Below are 19635 nucleotides of genomic sequence, written 5' to 3'. Positions count from 1 at the left end.
GTGCAAGTAAAACTGTATGAAGTGATGACACCGAAGGTAGAGTAATGAGTAGGCGATGATAAAAGAGGGCGAAGGTAGATCAAAATTTGTCTTGGTGGGGTAGGAGAAATAAGATGCATGTCGAAAAAAATTAGAATAAATGGAAGAAGCGATGAAGTTGCAGGGACGAAAGCAACCAGTGCAACATTTTTATGCTGTCCCGTGGCAACCACGGACATTGTCCTAGTAAAAAAAAAAGGTAAACGCTTGCTGATCGACGAACCTAGTGATGCTTATTTTATTTTTTGAACGGTTTGAAGATTGCCTATCATGCTTGCCGCGCGGACAGTGCCTGGTATTACTGCTGATGTTAAACTGTTTTGTTTTCCTTATATATAATAATATTCTTCTTGAGAAATAAATATAATAATAATTATTTTGAGGATCATATATAATATAATAATTTTTTTGAGGGGGATATAATATAATAAATGAAGAGAACAAAATAGGGAGGTGGTTCGCCGTGGGCTGGGGCGTGGCCCAAGTTGCAGCCCAAAGTGGCGGCGGTCGGAGGAGGAGGCCCGAATAAAACCCTAGCCCCGGCAATAACTACCCACCGCTCCCACTCGCTCCTCCCAGCAGCAGGCGGCGGCGGAGGCCTGCGTTCATTGATCCCCTTTGACCCCGACTCCCACTCCAATTCGATTTCATCTTCCCACCCAACACGGATCGATCGTGCCAATCCCACCCCATAAATCCATCCACACAATTTGGGATCCGATGGCAGATTACGGCTATCCCGACGGCGGCGGCGAAGAGGAGGACATGCAGTGGCCACCGGCTCCTCCCGCCTACGGCTACCCCGACGACGACGGCGGCGGCGAGCGGCCGCCCTTCGTCCTCATCGATCCACGCGCCTACTTCGCCGACCGCAAGAACGCCACCACCGCCGTCATCGATATGGAGGCCGGGGCCCCCAATCTCAGGGGCCGACTCCAGGTCACCTTCTGCGCCGTCGCCCCGCCGCTCGTTTCCTACTTCTGCGTCCACGCCACCCACATGGACCACACCGAGTTCCTCGTCGCGCCCTCCATCCTGGCCACCGAGACCGACGGCGGCCTCGCCCTCCTACGCGCCCTCCATCCTGCATGCATGTTTAATTTCACTCCAACCCGGGCTGGACTGGGCTGGGCTGGGCTGGGCAGCACTTGGGTAGGCTCCTTTTTACTCCGACTCCCACTGCAATTCGGTTTCATCTCGAATCCATCTCCCCACCCAACCTGGATCCATCGCGCCCCATAAATCCATCCACACACACCCGCCGACACGAAGCAACGATCTTGTGATCCATCCAGCTTGAACAAGGCAATCGATTTGGGATCGATTCACGGCGACCTTGCAGACTGGGTGGATCGATGGCCGGCAAGCCGACACCTCCCGATTACGGCTGCCCCGACGACGGCGGCGAGCGGCCGCCCTTTGTCCTCATCGATCCAAAGGCCTACTTCGCCGACCGCAAGAACGCCACCACCGCCTTCTGCGATATGAAGGCCCCCAAGCTCAAGGGCCAACTCCAGGTCACCTTCTGCGCCGTCGCCCCGCCGCTCGTCTCCTAGTTCTGCGTCCACGCCACCCACATGGACCACACCGAGTTCGCCGTATCGCCCTTCATCGTGGCCACCGAGACCGACGGCGGCCTCGTCCTCCTATGCGTCGTCCCCGGTAAGCGTCCAACCGATGCCCAGCTTCTCCGAAATCGCCAATACTTCGTCTACGACGCCTGCTACTGCCAACTTTACCACCTCCCGCACCCTGGCCCACAACACGAAATCAACGGCTTCTCGCTCGCCATCATGCGCGAGCCCAACAAAGGCACCGGCACCGGCAACCTACGCCCCCATGGACAGGCAGAGTTCGGTCACTTCGTCGTTGCCGCACAAGCTCACTTATTCTGGGGTAAAAAATCTCCTCAGCTCTGCATCTATCACTCTGCTACCAAGACCTGGAGCAAGAAGCCGGTGGTGATAGATTCATCTCCACAAAAACACTCTACAACCAAGACATTCACCATTGGAGGACCCAAGGGCACCGTGGCCTGGGTGGATCTCTGGCGCAACATCATCTTCTGCGACGTGCTCGCCGGACGCCCCACGCTCAGCTGCCTGAATCTGCCACCGCCCCTCAGGCCCCGCCCCAACGTGGGCGCTGGCAATCCAAGGTCTCATCGCAACATTGCGGTCCTTGGCAACACCATCAAGTATGTCGAGATGCTGCCTCACCCCGACAGAAGCTCCTCTACGCCCCCCTCCCATCGTTGGGAGGTCGCGGCATGGAGCATCCAGAAGGCAAATCGGTCCTGGCCCGAGGACTGGCACACCGAAGGCAACCTCGATTCCACCCATATAAAGGTTGATTCTGGTACCACAGCGGCTACCCTCCCAACCTTGTCGACTCTCCACGTTGGCCTGCCCACCCTCAGCCTGCAGAATGATGCCATTTTTCACTTCCTCGCCAAGATTGACTACCGCCAAAGCGAACACACAGCTTGGGTGCTTGCTGTTGACATGCAGACCAAGACTATCACGCAAGCGGCCGAGTTTCGCGCCGAGAGGACTCTTGGTTTAGCCTGGGGCTTCGACGCAAGTAGCATCTCGGCATATCTCCAAACTGCTCCAGGTAACTGACTCTACTTTATTTTCACCCCTGCCTTGCTCTCTGTTACTTCCAACGATACATGCTAAACTACCAGATTAATCCATGTTCTTCCTGATGGAGTTGGTGACGGAATCGTCATTTCACACACATCGATATTGGGGGGTTCAGGGTGGATAATCCATTGTAAGATATGCTAGGTCATGATGCTATATTCATCTCAAGACTTGTTTGGGGGGGAACATAGGGAGGTTTTGAACACATTATGTTGATATATAGCACTGAGATGTGAGATGATATACATCCAGCTCCAAGTCAAACGCGAGCTATTTGGGGATGCTAACGGTGAAATTCTCACCAGAACAATTCACACTTCTGCCGTGACATATAATTTAAGATATAGGGCGAGCGTTGCATGCTTATCTAGTTTGATCTTTTCTCAGTTGTCATTTCGCATGGAAATATAGGACAATTGTTGTATTAGCGCTGGTTGTTTGTGGACCAGTTCTTCTTTCCCAAACTATTACTGAAGACATGTGGAATTTGACATGCCAGGTACACAGCAAATACCTAAACGACCAGGGGTGCCGTTGCTGAAATCACCTAGCAAGAAGCATACTGGAGATGTTGACGCCATGGTGGCGTGATGTTGCATGGAAGCTGACTATATATGGTAATTCATATGGCATGATGTTGTATGGAAGCTGTATGACCTGAAAATAGTATCGAATTATCATGTTTCTAGGTCACCTTCTGTGTTGTGGCCCGCCGCTCATCTCCTACTTGTACGTCCCAAACTACTACTCACAAGGCAGAGGCACAGGACTTCATTAATATAAATAAGAGCAGGACATAGGGTTTTATTTCCATCAAGAGAGCCCGAACCTGGATAAACATTGTCTCCCATGTCTCTGTTACCATTGACCCGAGATTCACAGTTCGGTACCCCCTACCCCGAGGTCTGCCGGTTTTAACATCGATAACAATCATCATTGTTTTTATGTTAGTAGGATCTGCCAAGAAGGGACAACACCATTCTGATGTTCCTGCAATGAGATCTAGACTGGGGTCGCAGGCAATATCCTCCACCATCTTGCCTCGCCATCGGCAAACTTTGTCCAAACAAGGGCTCCAATCAACTTCTCAGCTTTCGTCTTGGTGGATAAATAAGAATCGGCTTAATGGGATAGTGACAATTAATGGTTCTATTATTCCATCTGATATGAACAATCATATTATCAGGGATCTATATCAAGATATTTTGTAGACACATATTCTCTAGAGCTTTGAGAAAGATATAAAAGATACTAGTTTCAAATGCATAAAATACACAATAGTACATCTACTGATAGGCATCAATCATGAAGAAGATTATTTTTTTTCATTGTTAATTTGCATAGATCTAGCAGAGATTCATTGCAGCCAAAAGTGTTCTCATTGATCGTTAAAAAATGAACATAAATGTTCTTTCCAAATACACATTTAATGTAACATAAATTATATTTGAAAATATAGATGTCAAAAGACTAGCAAATTAATAAAATATTTATGTTAAAAAAATAATTCGTATATAATTAGAAAAGTTTTGTATAAATCCAGTGGGGCGGTGCCTAGTGCATTGGGAGAGCCTCAACAGAACATTTCCTGGTCATAAACTGTTTTGCCTCGAGGACAAGGCGGTCGTCATGGCGGCGGCATTGTCAGGACCTGAACCACGCAACTACTGAAGGGGAGGAAAAAGAAGCAAGATGGATTTAGACAAGCAACGACCTAGATGAGAAGTTACCATTTCAGATCGGCTCAACGGCTCGGATGGGTTCCTCACCGTTTCACCCTTTCGTTAAGCTCAGTCACTGCTTTGTAACCATTAAGTGATGTTTATGTTTTACAGCGGTGAGCTGGATCATAGATATAAGCTGAGCTCCGAGGCTGGATCGGGCAAGTCTTGTATTCGATAAATTCATAGGATTAGGTAGAACCCTATCTCTGTACAAAAAGCCGAGTATCTGAACTCCCGAATTCCCTCCTTGTACCTAGTTTGTCCATGAAATTCCACTTATCCGAGTAGAATTTGGTTGTTCTTCGATCTCTGAGGAAATTGGTTCTTACACTCTCTCTGGTGTATGCGTGCGTGCGTGCGGCGGGTGCGCCGGCTTGAAGTTTTCGGCTGCGCTGGATCTGCTATTCGAATCCATTTGAGCTCCTAGTTTGAATTATCTACAACTGGTGCAGTATCGGAGGGAGCGAGGGAGGGGATTATGTCGGTGTCCTGGATATGGGGGTATCCAGCCCTGCCTGCCTGGAGCCCACCATGTGGCTTCATCGATGGCCAGGTACGGCCCAGCTTCAACACCAACATCACAAGACCCTCGCGAGGGGCCAAGCCTACACTTGTGGATTATCAGACGGCCATGGTGATGAGATGTGTCACCTCTGCAAGATTCTCTATGAAACTGAATGGTGATTTATCAGAAGGCTTTCTCCCTAGAGGGGGCTTCGACAGGGGGACCCGTTGTCTCTGTATCTCTTTCTCTTCTGTGTAGAAGGCTTCTCAGCGCTACTCAAGCAAGCGCAACAGGAGAAGGAGATTCAGCGGGTATCTTTTGGCAGGACGGGACCGAGTATCACACATCTTCTCTTTGCCGATGATAGCATAGTGTTTCTATAAGCCTCTCACTCTAATATGATGAGGCTTAGATCCATTATTCATGTATATGAAGAGGCGTCCAGTCAGAAGGTATGCAAAAATCGTCTATCTTTTTTGGCAAAGGGTGTAGGGAGGAAAGCAAATGTGAGCTGAAAAACGCATTGGGGTTGAATCAGAGGCCCTTAGTGAACGTTGATCTAAGGATGGGTCTTTTAAGCACGTGAAAGAATCATCAAAAGCAAAAGTTGCCGGGTGGAAAGGACAAGGTTTGTCAAAGGCTGCGAGGGAAGTGTTGGTGAAGTCGGGGCTGCAAGCAACACCGACATACCCAATGAGCTGCCTCCAGCTCTCCAAGAAAATGTGATGGAACCTGAAATTTATCTCTTCGAAATTCTGGTGGGGAGCAGTCGATGGGGAACGCAAAGTCCACTAGGTGGCGTGGGATAAAATGTGCACGAGAAAAAGGAAAGGTGGAATGGGGTTCAGAAATTTTGAGATTTTCAACCAAGCTCTTCTAGCAAAGCAGGTGTGGCGGATCATTATGGTGCCAAATTCATTATGCGCAGGGGTGTTAAAAGCTAGATATTTTCAGGAAATGGATATAATGTCAGCCCCTTGTCCACAAGGTTGCTCTTTCACATGGAGAAGTCTAATGCATGGGAGGGATCTGTTAGCACAAGGGTTGGTGTGGAGAGTGGGAGACGGCTCTACAATCAATGTACATAATAGCAATTGGATCCCCAGGGGCAGGGAGCATGACACCACTGGGTGCTGTGTTTGTCCCAAATTTAACCAAGGTGGCAGATTTCCTAAAGGTCCAGTCTTCTGAGTGGGATGTCGACAAACTGAACCGGGTTTTCTCTAAAGGGGGCGTAGCAGATATCAAAATTATTGTCATAGGCGGTCAGGGAAAAAGGGACTACAAGGCTTGGAACTTCACAAAGAGTGGGCATTTTACAGTCCGCTCAGCATATCATCTTGGTATGTCGCTGAAGGCAACCAAAAGGGAGCAGGCTTCAGGATCCTCATCTGTGGCTGATCATAAGAGTTGGAATGAGTTGTGGAGTGCAGACTTGCAGAATAAGATAAAAATACATGCATGGCACATGCTATCTAATGGTCTGGCGGTTGGTATGGAGCTTCACCGACGGAAAATCAAGCCTGGAATCTTCCGTGCCGCGTGTGGCAGGGAGGAGACCATCATCCATAGATTCTGCCGCTGTCCCCACTCACGCCATTACTGGAAGCCGCTTGGTGACACGGTGGCCGCCCCCTTAGCGGGACTGCCTGAAGGGATTGCGGCCTACAGCGGAATGAGAGCATGGGTGTTGGACCGGTTGAGCAGGACGAGGAATGAAGAAAGGGATCTGGTCTTGAGGAGCTGGTATGAGCTTTGGTTAGCACGTAATAAGGCAAGGGACACCAACCAGATGGAAGATCCAAAGTTGGTACTTCAACGAGTATTGTACCTGACGGAAGAGTGGAGGTCGAGCAAGGACACGGTGATCAAACAGTCAGTGGTAAGGGGACAGGACAAGTGGAGCAAACCTGACGATGGTTGGGTTAAAGCGAATTCTGATGGGGCGCTGGCCAAACACCAAGGATAATGAGGAGGAGGAGCTGTTCTCAGGAACAACCATGGTGAGTTCATTGCGGGAGCGTGCCATTTTTTTCCTCTTGCTGCTGATGCGGAGACGGTGGAATTACTAGCGTGCCGACGAGCTGTTATCCTTGCCCAAGAACTAAACATCCAGAGGTTGATCCTTGAGACAGACTCACAGGTTGCCGTTCGGAAGATCTCGAGTGAGCAGAAGGATCTATCTGGCAATGGGCAAATAGTAGAAAAGTTGAAGACCCTACTCTCTACGTTTAGTGGCTTTAGAATTGCTTGGGTGCATCGGTCTGCGAATAAAGTCGTACATATCTTAGCAAGGGAAGGTTGTAAGAATTTTCTTTGTAAGACCTGGCTTCATGTACCTCCAGAGTGTATAAGCTCGGAGATTACAGCAGATGGAGCTACGAACTTTTAATAAAGCTTAAGTCTTCCCTAAAAAAACAATAAAATTTGAGGCTCTCAAGAGAATAGTACATTGCAGAAATGTGATAGTTTAACCTGGCTTTTTTCTAAAAAGATACTTCCTTCGTTCGGAATTACTCGTCTAAGAAATGAATGTATCTAGATGTATTTTAGTTGTAGATACATCCATTCTTGTGACAAGTAATTCTGAACGGAGGGAGTAGAAGTGAACCAATTATGATAAAGATTTCATGATCCCTTGCAACGGAAACTATAGACTGATTGTTCCATTAGAAAATCGGCGATATATGTCCCAGAAAAATAGGTGCAGATGCTCCCGGGTTTGGATAGTAAAAAAAATTTAAAATAGAAAAAAAATCCAAGAAAATCTGAAAAAAAAATTGACGAATGCGTGACGCCCGTGTAAACTATGGTGGAGTTCGGACACATTCGAGGAGCTCGTGGAAAAAAGACAAATTTCGAACCTGTGTGAAAGTTTGAAAAAAATACACTGTTCATAGCCGATTTTGCCTTTTTCTTTTTGCCACGAACTTCTTGGATGTCATTTGCCCACAAATAGTTTCAGATTTTTTCGAATTTTGACAATTTTTTTAGATTTTACTGTTTATCATGTCCAGTCTTCAAATTGAAATATCGACAGCACGCATCCTTTCTTTCTCTTCCCTGGGAAAATATCCCATCGTCTAGTCCCACCAGTCTTCCTTTTTTTTGCCTCCATCTCCTCCGGCGATGGCCGCCGGTCTCCTGCTGGTCGTCGCCGCCGCGGCCCCGCATCGCCGGAAATGCCGCCCGCGCCTGCTCCTCTGCGGCTCGGCTCCGAGGCCCTACCACAGCTGCCGCGTCTCCCTGCGACCGTGGCCGTGCGCGGCCAGGTTCGCCGCGTCAGCCTCCGGCGGTGGCGGGGGCGGGTCGGAGGCGCCGTCGGAGGGAGAGGTAGGCGGATGCGGCGCGGAGCGGACCGTCGAGGAGCTACAGAGACACGCCTCCGACGCCGACGAGTCAGAGGTTGGAATCTCCCTCCCCCTCACACCCTGAACTTCATACTTCTACCACTACCGCAGCGTTGTTAATTGCAGATTGCTTAAGTAGTACTGTATACTCATATCCTGTACAGACAGACACAGTGACACAGTGACATTACAGGACCAAATTAGGACGAAGAGAGGGAATTGGATATATAGAACCAAGCTGCACACTACCAGCTAGTTTACTACTCATGATTTGTTATTATCCCATTTGTGCCTACTTGCAGAAGGTGGAGACTAGACTTATCTCCTAGACTTGAGATAAGGACATGCAGGGAGACCAGACTAGCAGTGAAGTCAGGTCATAAGATGCTTCCGTGTTCCCCAGCTAGCTTAATTTACCATGTGAGGTCATACAATGCTTGGATTGCTCATAATGCCGGCCCTTTGCTATCTTGTGATCATCAACAACACCAGGGGCACAGCTGCGTGCATTGTCGTGGAGAGGAATGCGCTGGCTTCATTCAACGCCAGCATCATTGACGATCCTGGTGGGAGGTTACGCTCATGGCAAGGATAAAACTGCTGCAGCTAGGCCGGTGTGAGCTGCAGCAAGAAGACCGGCCATGTCGCCAAGCTGGACCTTGGTAGTTACTCCCTCAAAGGCGAGATCAGTCCATCTTTGGCCGGTTTGACCAGATTGATGCACCTCAACCTAAGCCATGGGGATTTTCGTGCCGTGCCCATCCCAGAATTCATAGGCTCTTTCAAGATGTTGAGGTATCTTGATCTGTCGCATGCCGGTTACGGCGGAACAACTCCTCCTCAACTCGGTAATTTGTCCAGACTCAGCTATCTTCATCTGGGCTCATTCAGAGTTCCTGGGATCAGTCTGGATAATTCCATGTACATGCACAGTCACACTGACACAGTGACACTACAGAACCAAATTAGGATGAAGACAGGGGATTGGATCGAACCAAGCTGCACACTACTTCTGAAAAATTCTTATTATGACAACCATGGCCACATTACATTGTTCCAGAAATGGCCACTTACAGAAGGTGGGGAAGGAAGCTTATCATATTTCAAATTTGGGGGTGTGCTTGCAGGTGGCGAAGGAACAGGCTGAACAGAGGGCGACGACGAAGCAGATGTTCGATTTGGGCAAAGGGCGTACTGGAAAGTGGTGTATAGCCACTCCATATAATTCTTGGAGGCGGCACTCTTCCTCGCGATTTGTGGTAGAATTTTGAGAATTGTGGGTCTCCTCGGCACCATCAGTCTAACCAGTTATTTTAATTTGAACCGATGAGTCCGCTGGCTGGTCAGCACAAACTGCAAGCAGACAAGACAGGTATACGAGACCAGACTTGAGATAAGGACATGCAGGGAGACCAGACAAGGAGAGAAGACAAATCTTGATCTGCAATACAATGGGAGGATATACGATGCTTGAGATGCCATGGGAGGTCTGTATTACCTGGCCAGCTTAGTTTAGCTTCACAGTTTACTCCACAGCCATGGGAGGTCATACCATGCTCAGATTGCTCACGGGGTTGGCCCTATGGTGCCTCGTGATCAACTTCACCAGGGGCAAAGCTGCGTGCATCGGCGTGGAGAGGGATGCACTGGCTGCCTTCAACGCCAGCATCACTGATGCTGGTGGGAGGTTACGCTCATGGCAAGGAGAAAACTGCTGCAACTGGGGCGGTGTGAGCTGCAGCAAGAAGACCGGCCATGTCGTCAAGCTGGACCTTGGTGGTTACTCCCTCAAAGGCGAGATCAGTCCATCTTTGGCTGCTTTGACCAGATTGGTGCACCTCAACCTGAGCCATGGTGACTTTGGTGCGGTGCCCATCCCGGAATTCATAGGCTCCTTCAAGATGTTGAGGTATCTTGATCTGTCGCATGCCAGTTTTGGCGGAATAGCTCCTCCTCAACTCGGTAATTTGTCGAGACTCGTCTATCTTGATCTGGGTTCGTTTGGAGGTCCTGGGATCACTGTCAATAACTTCCGTTGGGTTTCCAAGCTGACATCCCTGAGGTATCTCGACCTCAGTTGGTTGTATCTTGCCGCTTCTGTGGATTGGCTGCAGGCAGTGAACATGCTACCATCACTCCAAGTGCTTCGCCTGAATGATGCTAGTCTTCCTGCCACCGACCTCACTTCTCTTTCTCAAGTCAACTTCACTTCCCTTACGCTGCTTAATCTGAAGAATAACGATCTGAATTCCTCCATGCCGAATTGGATTGACAAGCTATCTGCCCTCTCAGAGTTGGACATGACTAGTTGTGGGCTTTCGGGCATGATTCCTGATGACCTTGGCAAACTGACTTCACTTATGTTCATAGGGCTTGGGGACAACAAGTTGACTGGAGCAATACCAACATCAGCTAGTAGGTTGTGCAACTTGGTTCAAATCAGTTTGTCCGGGAACATCTTGTCAGGAGATATTGCAGAAGCAGCCAAGAGCCTGTTTCCCTGTATGAAGCGGTTGCAGATCCTTGAACTTTCTGGTAACAAGTTAACCGGAAACCTATCTGGTTGGCTTGAGGTCATGTCAGGTTTAAGAATCCTTGATCTCAGTGCGAACTCACTGTCTGGAGTTGTGCCACATGGTATTGGTAACCTATCAAACCTGACATACTTGGATATTTCCTTCAATAGATTTAAAGGCACACTATCGGAACTCCACTTTGCCAATTTGTCAAGATTGGATACTTTAGATCTAGCATCAAATTCATTCGAGATTGTAGTCAAACAAAGCTGGATGCCACCTTTTCAGCTCATAAATCTCGGACTGCATGACTGCCTTGTAGGACCAGAGTTTCCAACTTGGCTGCAATCACAAACTATAATCGAGATGACCGATCTAGGCAGTGCAGGCATCAGGGGTCCATTACCTGACTGGATCTGGAACTTCTCTTTGTCAATGACTAGCTTAAATGTCTCAACAAACAACATAACTGGTATGTTGCCTGCAAGCTTGGAGCAATTGACAATGCTAACAACTCTAAGCATGAGGAATAATAAGCTTCAAGGTAACATTCCAGATTTGCCGCTTAGCATCCGAGTGTTGGACCTATCCTGCAACAACTTATCAGGACCATTGCCACATAGCTTTCGAGACAAAGAATTGCATTACCTATCACTGTCAAAAAATTCCATTAGTGGAGTAATCCCAACAGATTTATGCAACATGATATCATTGGAACTGATTGACCTATCTGATAACAACCTTTCAGGAGAGCTTCCCAATTGTTGGCAAAAGAAATCGGAGCTGTATGCCGTAGACTTTTCAAGCAATAACTTGTGGGGAGAAATACCATCTACCATGGGTTCTCTAAATTCCCTCATGTCACTGCATCTTAGCAAGAACAGGTTGTCAGGAGTATTGCCCACCTCATTGCAGTCATGTCAAATGTTGATGTTCCTTGATCTTGCAGAAAATAATTTGTCAGGAAACATACCAAAATGGATAGGTGACAGCCTAAAATCTCTGATACTTGTGAGGTTGGGGTCCAATCAGTTTTCTGGTGGAATACCTGAAGAACTGTCCCAACTTCCTGCTCTGCATTATTTGGATCTTTCGAACAACAAACTATCTGGCCCTGTACCACATTTTTGGGGAAATTTAACAGCCTTGCACCTGGTCAATCAAGACCAAGACAGAAGAACATCGCCTTTCCTTCAGTACAAGGTTTATGGTCTTGGGGGTGCTTACTTTTTCGTATACACAGATACCTTGGAGGTAATGACGAAAGGTCATAATTTTCTTTATGAGGAAGAAATGTACGTGATGAAGGGCATTGACCTCTCAGCAAACCTATTAAGTGGTGAGATTCCAAACGAAATAGGATTTTTATCTTCACTGATTAACTTGAATCTGTCAAGGAACCACATTGGAGGAAGTATCCCTGCTGAACTTGGGAATTTGGTGGATTTAGAGTCACTCGATCTCTCATGGAATGATCTATCGGGTCCAATTCCTGACAGCTTTGCGTCGCTAACTTCTTTGGGCTTCCTGAATTTGTCCTACAATGATCTCTCAGGGGAGATACCGTCAGGAAATCAATTGCAAACTTTCGATTTGGACTCGTTCTTGGGAAACCAAAATCTATGCGGGCCTCCACTTGACAGAATCTGTGTGCCAGAGAGTAACAAACACCGGCACCGTAAACTTCAACTCAGATTTGGCACGCTGACTTGTCTATTTACTCTGCTCGGGTTTGCATTTGGAATCTCCATGGTTTTCACAACCTTCATATGCAGCGTGGTCGCGAGGAAGGCTTACTTTCGGTTCACCGACAGGGTACTCAGCAAGCTGTGCACTGCTATTAAGATGAAGGTTAGCATCAACAGGATGATCCCAGCAGGAAGAGGCCCCTCCATGGCAACACAGAGTCAGGACTCCATCACTTGCTACGATCTGGAACACTCTTCAACTGCTATTGTGTAAAGCGCCTTAGCTTGTAATATGAATGGACAGTCTGAACTACTCATATGCTATTTTCTTGTAAGAATAATAACCAGCTGAATTCTCTCTCTTGCCCCGCTGGATATTATTGTACGACCCACTTGAAACTCATTTTATAATTCATACGTACACATGAAGCATGTATAATTTTTCAAGTGTGTTTGGCTTTGGTTTGACTCAGTTTACTAGGATATATGCGTTCTTCGTATTCCTGTGAACCAAACATGTACGTAAAGTTTACAAAAGTTCTGGCTTTTATCTTGTAAATTCTCTGTTTTGCACATGCACATCTATATCATATTCTTGTGCCCGTCCTTCCTATATATGCTTTCAGAATCCCGCGTAGCAAAGTCGCCCTAATGCTTGGAAGCAGAAACAAATTCTCATTGTAACTGCAACCACTTTGTTTGATGAAGTTTAACTAATTCTGAAACTATCAGGAAGTTGGTGGCACCTTTAAATCGCCTTCTCCCGCGTGTTGTGCTGAAGAACATGCGATTGACTGTTTATCTGTTTATTCACCAATGTGCCAAAGTGGCTCGGTCAAGCTAAAAAAATCCATCCATTGGGACCGGCCAGAGCATAGACGTGTAAGTTTCTGCACGTAGTTTCTATGTTTTTTTAAGGGAAATACTGTAAAGCTTCTACGTGGTTAATGCTGCTGGTTCAGTGTGGACCTGCGACTCACGGCCGGAGAGGTGAATCCGGCGCATGCTAGCCGTTGGATACGTAGCATTGACAATTGATGAACGGTAGATGCCAACCTAATGTGGGAAATCAACGGCTCCGAGCACCTCAAAAGTGTTTTGGCGGGAAGCTGGGAGGGAAGTGGTAATTCCAAATCCAAAACTGCTACACTATGGTAGTAGAGGTTCATGTGTATGTCCTTTCCTACACTTTCAGAATCCTGTGTATCCAAGAGGCCCTTATGATTAGAAACAGCTTCAATGATGCCCAACTAGTTTGAAGTTAATCATCCCTGGAATGTACGGTGTTGCCCGTTCCCAGCCGCAGGAGCTCTGATTTCAACCATGTGACACATATGGTAAGCAATCCAAACTACTCAAAAAAAAATGGAGCTCTGATTTCAGTGCTGTCATTCAGATTCAGAGATGTAGGAAGAACAACTGATGGTAAGTTCCTGAGCAGAAACACAAATCTTTGATTCATTTTACATGTTTGAGCAGCCCTCAAAATGATAAAGAAGTCCGTCGTACCTTTAACTCACCTTCACCCGCCATGCTAAAGAACATACTCAACCAACTTCATCCACGTTTGATTGTACCGCCTAAGCAAAGCTTGATCACGTCAGCTGCAGCAGCAAGACATGTCTACCCAACGCCAAAGATAACGAATTTCTACTTCTACTCAAGGGCCTCACACGCCCCCGCCAACAGCAAAACGTAGAGGAGAGCTGCGCCAACGGGGGAGCGTTTTGATTTTCAATCTGAGATTTCTTCGCCACAGGCCGAGATGGCCGAATTTCGGCCATTTAAAAAAACTTCTGCCAAAGTTTGACTGAAATTTGACCGATTTTGGCCGAAGATAGATTTCGCCCAGGCCGAGATGGCTGAAATCCTTTCTTTCGGCCGAAAATCAAAATACCGCCGTGACCGGTAGGAGGGGCCGCAACAGTTGGAGGGAGGTGTCTTGGCCTTCTTTCCATTCATCTGATCAACACATATATATACACCGGGCTGGCTCACGCACGCCCTAACCCAGCCTCCACTCGGGCCACTAAACCCACTAACCATCTGAAAAACAAACTATGCACATACATGAATCAAGATTAAGTCTAACATGCTTAGCAGCGTCGCCTGCACATTACAACCCATGAGGATGAACTCGTTTGCCGACGAGTGTAGCATGTATGGGTATGGGCGTATGACACCCCACCACCGAGACCAAGGCTCCAGCTCCACTGGCCGCGCCCGTCGCCCGAACCGGCAATCTCTATGGCATGAACTTCGCGGCTGACGACGCGCATCGACTTGTCCTGCAGGGAGATGTCGACGACCTCAAACGTACCAGCACCGCCGTCGCCGAGGAGCAGCCTTGGGGCTTGCTTCCGTGGTGGCAGCTGAGTTTGAACCCTGGCCAGTAGCACCTGCCCGACCCCATGCCGAACGGGTAAGGCACACTCACGTTGCCGCAGGTGGTGTTGCAGTTGGGCTGCCCAATCGGCATGGCCGGATTCCCAGCGACCGCCGCCGCCGACATCATCAGCAGCAGCGGCGCTGCAAGGCACACCCAGCTGCTTAGCGTCATGGCGAGATGGAGATGCACGGATCAATTCTGCCTCTGTGTGTACCTCTACCTAGCTATAGCTAGCTAGCCAATATAGTATATACTGTACTGCCACTCGACCTTGCATTGGGCCGGAAGCCAATCTGGCATCTCTAGTCAACGAACTCCATCCAGCGGTGCTGGTACCCGTATAAACACCTAATTTAGCTAGGGTTACTAATTTTCTTCCACTCTCCCTCAAACGCAAAGTCGTTGACTCGTCCATCTGTCCATCCTATATATAATCAATTTGTGATTTATTTAGGCAATGCAAGTTTTGAATTTGTTTGTCCCCCTCATCAACTAATATTTTTTGGTTATCCGCATCAACCAATGCTGAGGCCAGATTTAATTTAAAAAACATCAAGTAATGTTTCAAGCACAAAAAGAATTTTATTGTGTCATTTCAGCCGTGATGCGGTGATCAAGATGCTATGATACCCATGTGAAAGGTGGCCATATCAACCGTGATGCGGTGATCAAGATGCTATGCAATGATCTGGGAGACCTCGATGTATTACATAGATTTAATCACATCGCAAGATGCTAGGCATCAGCGCAAAGGTTGGTTAACCAATATCATCACGGCTTCTACTACTCTAATACTCCACGATGATCCAAAGGTGATAAGTCTAATGACACCTGTATATAAGGTGTGTCCCCGTGAATTAACGTCAGACCAGACTTTCTTTGTACAGGGAACGAATGTCCCCACGGCGGCGTCAATGATTCGCCACCGCAGCATCAATGATTCACCACGACAGGTTAATTTATATAGGTGCGTGGTGAATCATTGACGCCGTGGTGGCAAATCAATGACTTGAATTGTTTATTTCCAGAGCTATTGGACGGTGTGATCTTGTCGGTGACCAAGTCCCGATCTCATGAACCCATGCCAAGTGGGATGGGATTAATGGTGAACTGGAACATGCATGTTCGTGCATGTGCAGCACTTACTATTTTTTCAGTGGGTAAGAGCATCCACTAGTCCATTACCTGACTGGATCTGGAACTTCTACTTGTTCATCACTAGCTTAAATGTCTCTACAAACAACATAACTGGTAGGTTGCCTGCAAGCTTGGAGCAATCAAAAATGCTGAAAACCCTGGCCATGAGGAGTAATAAGCTCAAGGGGAACATTCCAGATTTGCCCTTGTTGGTGTCTGGAACCGGAACTAAGAGCATCTCTAGCAGACCCCGTATAACGCCGACCCGCAAAACACGTTTGCAGTTCGCGGAAAAACGGCTTTGCGGGTGGACGCGGGCGAGGGCAGAGTCAGACCCCGCAAATGGACCCGGGAAAAAGGATATTCTCAGTAGATGCTCTTTTACGGGTTGGCTACACGGGGTATGTTCGGGCATCGCCGCTTGGACCCGCAAACCGAGAAACCCCAATTGAGCGAATTTGACAGCAATTCCGACTTATATTGCCAACTATCTAAAGACAATAAAACAAATAGAATATGAAGAGAGTACTAATGAAAGGGAAAATATTTCCCAATACCCTCCTAGTGTTTTTTTATGATGAATCAGGTAACGAGAAGGAGCTTCTTGTCCAATCAATCTCTTCAACGAGAAGCTCGAAAAAATTGATTAAACCCACACGTGAGGTGGTGAAGAAGAAAAAATAGAGGTAAAAAGGTATCTCTCCCAAGTAATATTGCTCCTATCACCATTATGCCTCATGAAAGTGAATCAAATATGTTGATGGAGGATGGTGATATTGAGTATGATTTTGTGATGCCTACTACTTGTTGTGATGATTATGCTTGGAAAAACAATGATGTCTTCTATGGTCTTGAAAATCTTTTTGGCACTTGCTTGGAAGAATATGATAATATTGTTTGATATACTATTGGTGCCATTCATGTTATTGATAAGAATGATTATGATGATATGCAAAACCACAAGCTTGGGGATGCTATGTTTGATGAGTATGAAATGTTTGAAGATTTATTTGCTGAAAATAATGCTTGTCATAAGCTTGGGGATGCTTTGCATAATGAATATGATCATTTGATTCCTTCTACTTTCAATAAGAAAATTTATTATGATGATAGCATGCTTCCTATTTATGATGATTACAATGATGAAAGTGGGTTTGGAAGAGTGTCAACTAGGTAGTAGTGATCCCACTACTTTGGAGGGTGTTGAATCTTATTACAATCTTGATGAACGTGGATTCAAAGAGTTCATGACTTTATTTAGTGATACATACACTATTTTGGAAGAGGTTTAAAATTATTATGATGAGAACAAAGTTGCTACTTATGATGAATATTATGATGACATGTATGCCATAAAGAGTAGTATATTTTCTATGCTTTTGGATCATGAAAAGAATGCTTTACCTGATGGTTATATGGATGAATCTATTCATGATGCTACTGAAAATTATTATGAGAGAGGAACTTATGATTCATGATGCTCTTGTTATATTTCAATCTTTATCTTGTATGCGAGCATCATTGAACTCGTCATGCCTAGCTAAAAGACATTAAAAAAAATTGCTTGTTGGGAGACAACTCAAACTTTTTATCTATTGTTTTTGTGTGTTCACATGATTATGCTACTGTAGTAATCATGTTTAATTATTTTTGTTTCAATAAAGTGCCAAGTAAAGCCTTTGGGATCATGTTGGGTGATAGTTGATTTGATCTTGCTGCAAAACAGAAACTTTTGCGCTCACAAAAATAACTATCATTTTTAACAGAAGAGTGATTTTGAGTTGATTCTTTTTGCAGAAGATTAATATACAAATTGCTCAGGTGGTCCTAATTTTTTCATAATTTTTGGAGTAGCAGAAGTATGGTTTGAGTACAGATTACTACACACTGTTCTGTTTTTGACAGATTCTGTTTTCAATATATAGTTTGCTTGTTTCCTAGTTTCTATGACTTATATTGCTCAATATAAATTGTAGAAATGATATGCTACAGTATGCATTGTGTGGAAACAACTATGAATCTTGTCTTTGACAGTACCAAAAGTGAAATGGTTTGCTCTTTATCATACTAACCTACCTCACAAGGTTTCGTTAACTTCTGTGTGATTGAAGTTTTCAAGTTTTGGGTGAGATGTCGATATGAGGAGAATAAGAAGTGACAAGACCCTAAGCTTCGGGATGCCCAAGGCACCCCCAAGGTAATATTCAAGGAAGATCCAAGAAACTAAGCTTGGGGATGCCCCGGAAGGCATCCCCTCTTTCGTCTCCAACATTATCGGTAACCTCACTTGGAGCTATGTTTTCATTCGTCACATGATATGAGTTTTACTTGGAGCGTCATCTTATTTTGTTAGGATTTGCTTGCTGTTATTTAGAATAATGTTTTGCATCTTTTATTTCAATAAAAATGTCAAGTATAGCCTTTGTCATGCTTATTTCTAAAGTCTACTTGTTGCTATTTGAAAACAGAAAGTTTACCGTTGTTGCAAACATTCCCTAGAAAATTCAGAATGTGACAAAATGTTGAAACTTTTTGCACAATAAGCTCTGATAAATTCTCTACATTTTGATAGATTTTCATAATCTTTGGAGTTTAATAAGTATTGATACTCTTGCATTCTTTACAGACTATACTGTTTTGGCAGATTGCTGTTATGTTTGCATTGTTTGCATATGTTTGCTTGTTTAATGATTATATTTCAGGATAGGAGTATTAAATATGCAAAGGCATTTAGTATTCAATGTTGAATAATAATTTTAGTGATTTGCTACAATAGAGAATGATAAGGTTTTTGCATTGATTTATACAAACTTGTCTCGCGATTTCTTGTTGAGTTTCGCATGGATGAAGTTTTTCAGATTTAGGAAAACCGTAATATGAGAGGAATGAAGAAGACATAAGAGCTCAACTTGGGGGTGCCCAAGGCATCCCAAGTTAATATTCCAATAAGCCTCAAGCATCTATGCTTGGGGATGCCCCGGTAGGCAGCTCACCTTTCTTCTTCAACAATTATCGGTTAGTATCAGTTGATTCTAAGTTTTTGATTCTTCACATGATGTGTGCTATCCTTGGAATGTAATTTTTTTGCTTGCTGTTTTAATAAGATACTTAGATCTGAAAGTTTTTAAATAAAAGAGGTTCCACAATTTACTACCTATTTACGTAACTACTCGCTTGATCTTCACGTATATCTTTTTGAGTAGTTTGTCATTTACTCTTGTGCTTCACTTATATCCTATGAGTAAATTGTTGAATGAATTGAATATCATGAAGTTGAAATTATATGTTCACATCATGCCTAGTGGTAGCTTCACATTGGGTTTAGAAAGTGAAATCTTTTGAAGCTTGACAATCACAATATCATCGTCTGCACATCATCGTGTGCATAGCAGCACTCGGACAAAGTAGTCCCACATCCATATTTGCAAAAGATCTGTCTAGTCATTGGCACATCATCCATCCACTTGTTTACATCCATCTATCAAACAAGAAGAAAAAATGCATTGCAAACACAACTGCCTTTACAAGGAGAAAAAAAGGATATAATCTTACAACAAAACATTTCTACATAGATAATCTTGCATACATGCATACATTCAGCCGTTGCAATAACAGAATGACACATGGCATACATAATCC

General features: G+C 45.5%; 2 protein-coding genes across 4 annotated transcripts; both read left to right on the top strand.

Moving 5' to 3' along the window:
• The first annotated feature begins 578 nt into the window (after nt 1-578).
• Nucleotides 579-3498, top strand: LOC123090552 (uncharacterized). The gene is made up of 2 exons (XM_044511867.1): nt 579-2655; nt 3187-3498. The coding sequence occupies exons 1-2, from the start codon at nt 1617-1619 to the stop codon at nt 3276-3278; spliced, it is 1131 nt and encodes a 376-aa protein (XP_044367802.1). The 5' UTR covers nt 579-1616; the 3' UTR covers nt 3279-3498.
• Nucleotides 3499-7974: 4476 nt separating this feature from the next.
• Nucleotides 7975-14689, top strand: LOC123090551 (receptor-like protein EIX1). 3 transcript variants are annotated; one of them, XM_044511864.1, is made up of 3 exons: nt 7975-8321; nt 8569-8642; nt 8759-14689. In XM_044511864.1, the coding sequence occupies exon 3, from the start codon at nt 9805-9807 to the stop codon at nt 12742-12744; it is 2940 nt and encodes a 979-aa protein (XP_044367799.1). In that variant the 5' UTR covers nt 7975-8321; nt 8569-8642; nt 8759-9804; the 3' UTR covers nt 12745-14689. The 3 variants fall into 3 exon arrangements, with proteins under 3 accessions (XP_044367799.1, XP_044367801.1, XP_044367800.1); XM_044511866.1 differs by having other exon boundaries at nt 8569-11326; nt 11531-14689; XM_044511865.1 differs by lacking the exon at nt 8569-8642 and having other exon boundaries at nt 9394-14689.
• Nucleotides 14690-19635: the final 4946 nt, after the last annotated feature.

This window comes from Triticum aestivum, chromosome 4B, assembly GCF_018294505.1.
Source record: "Triticum aestivum cultivar Chinese Spring chromosome 4B, IWGSC CS RefSeq v2.1, whole genome shotgun sequence".
NCBI classification, from domain to species: Eukaryota; Viridiplantae; Streptophyta; class Magnoliopsida; order Poales; family Poaceae; genus Triticum; species Triticum aestivum.
This window is presented reverse-complemented; position numbering and strand designations above follow the sequence as displayed.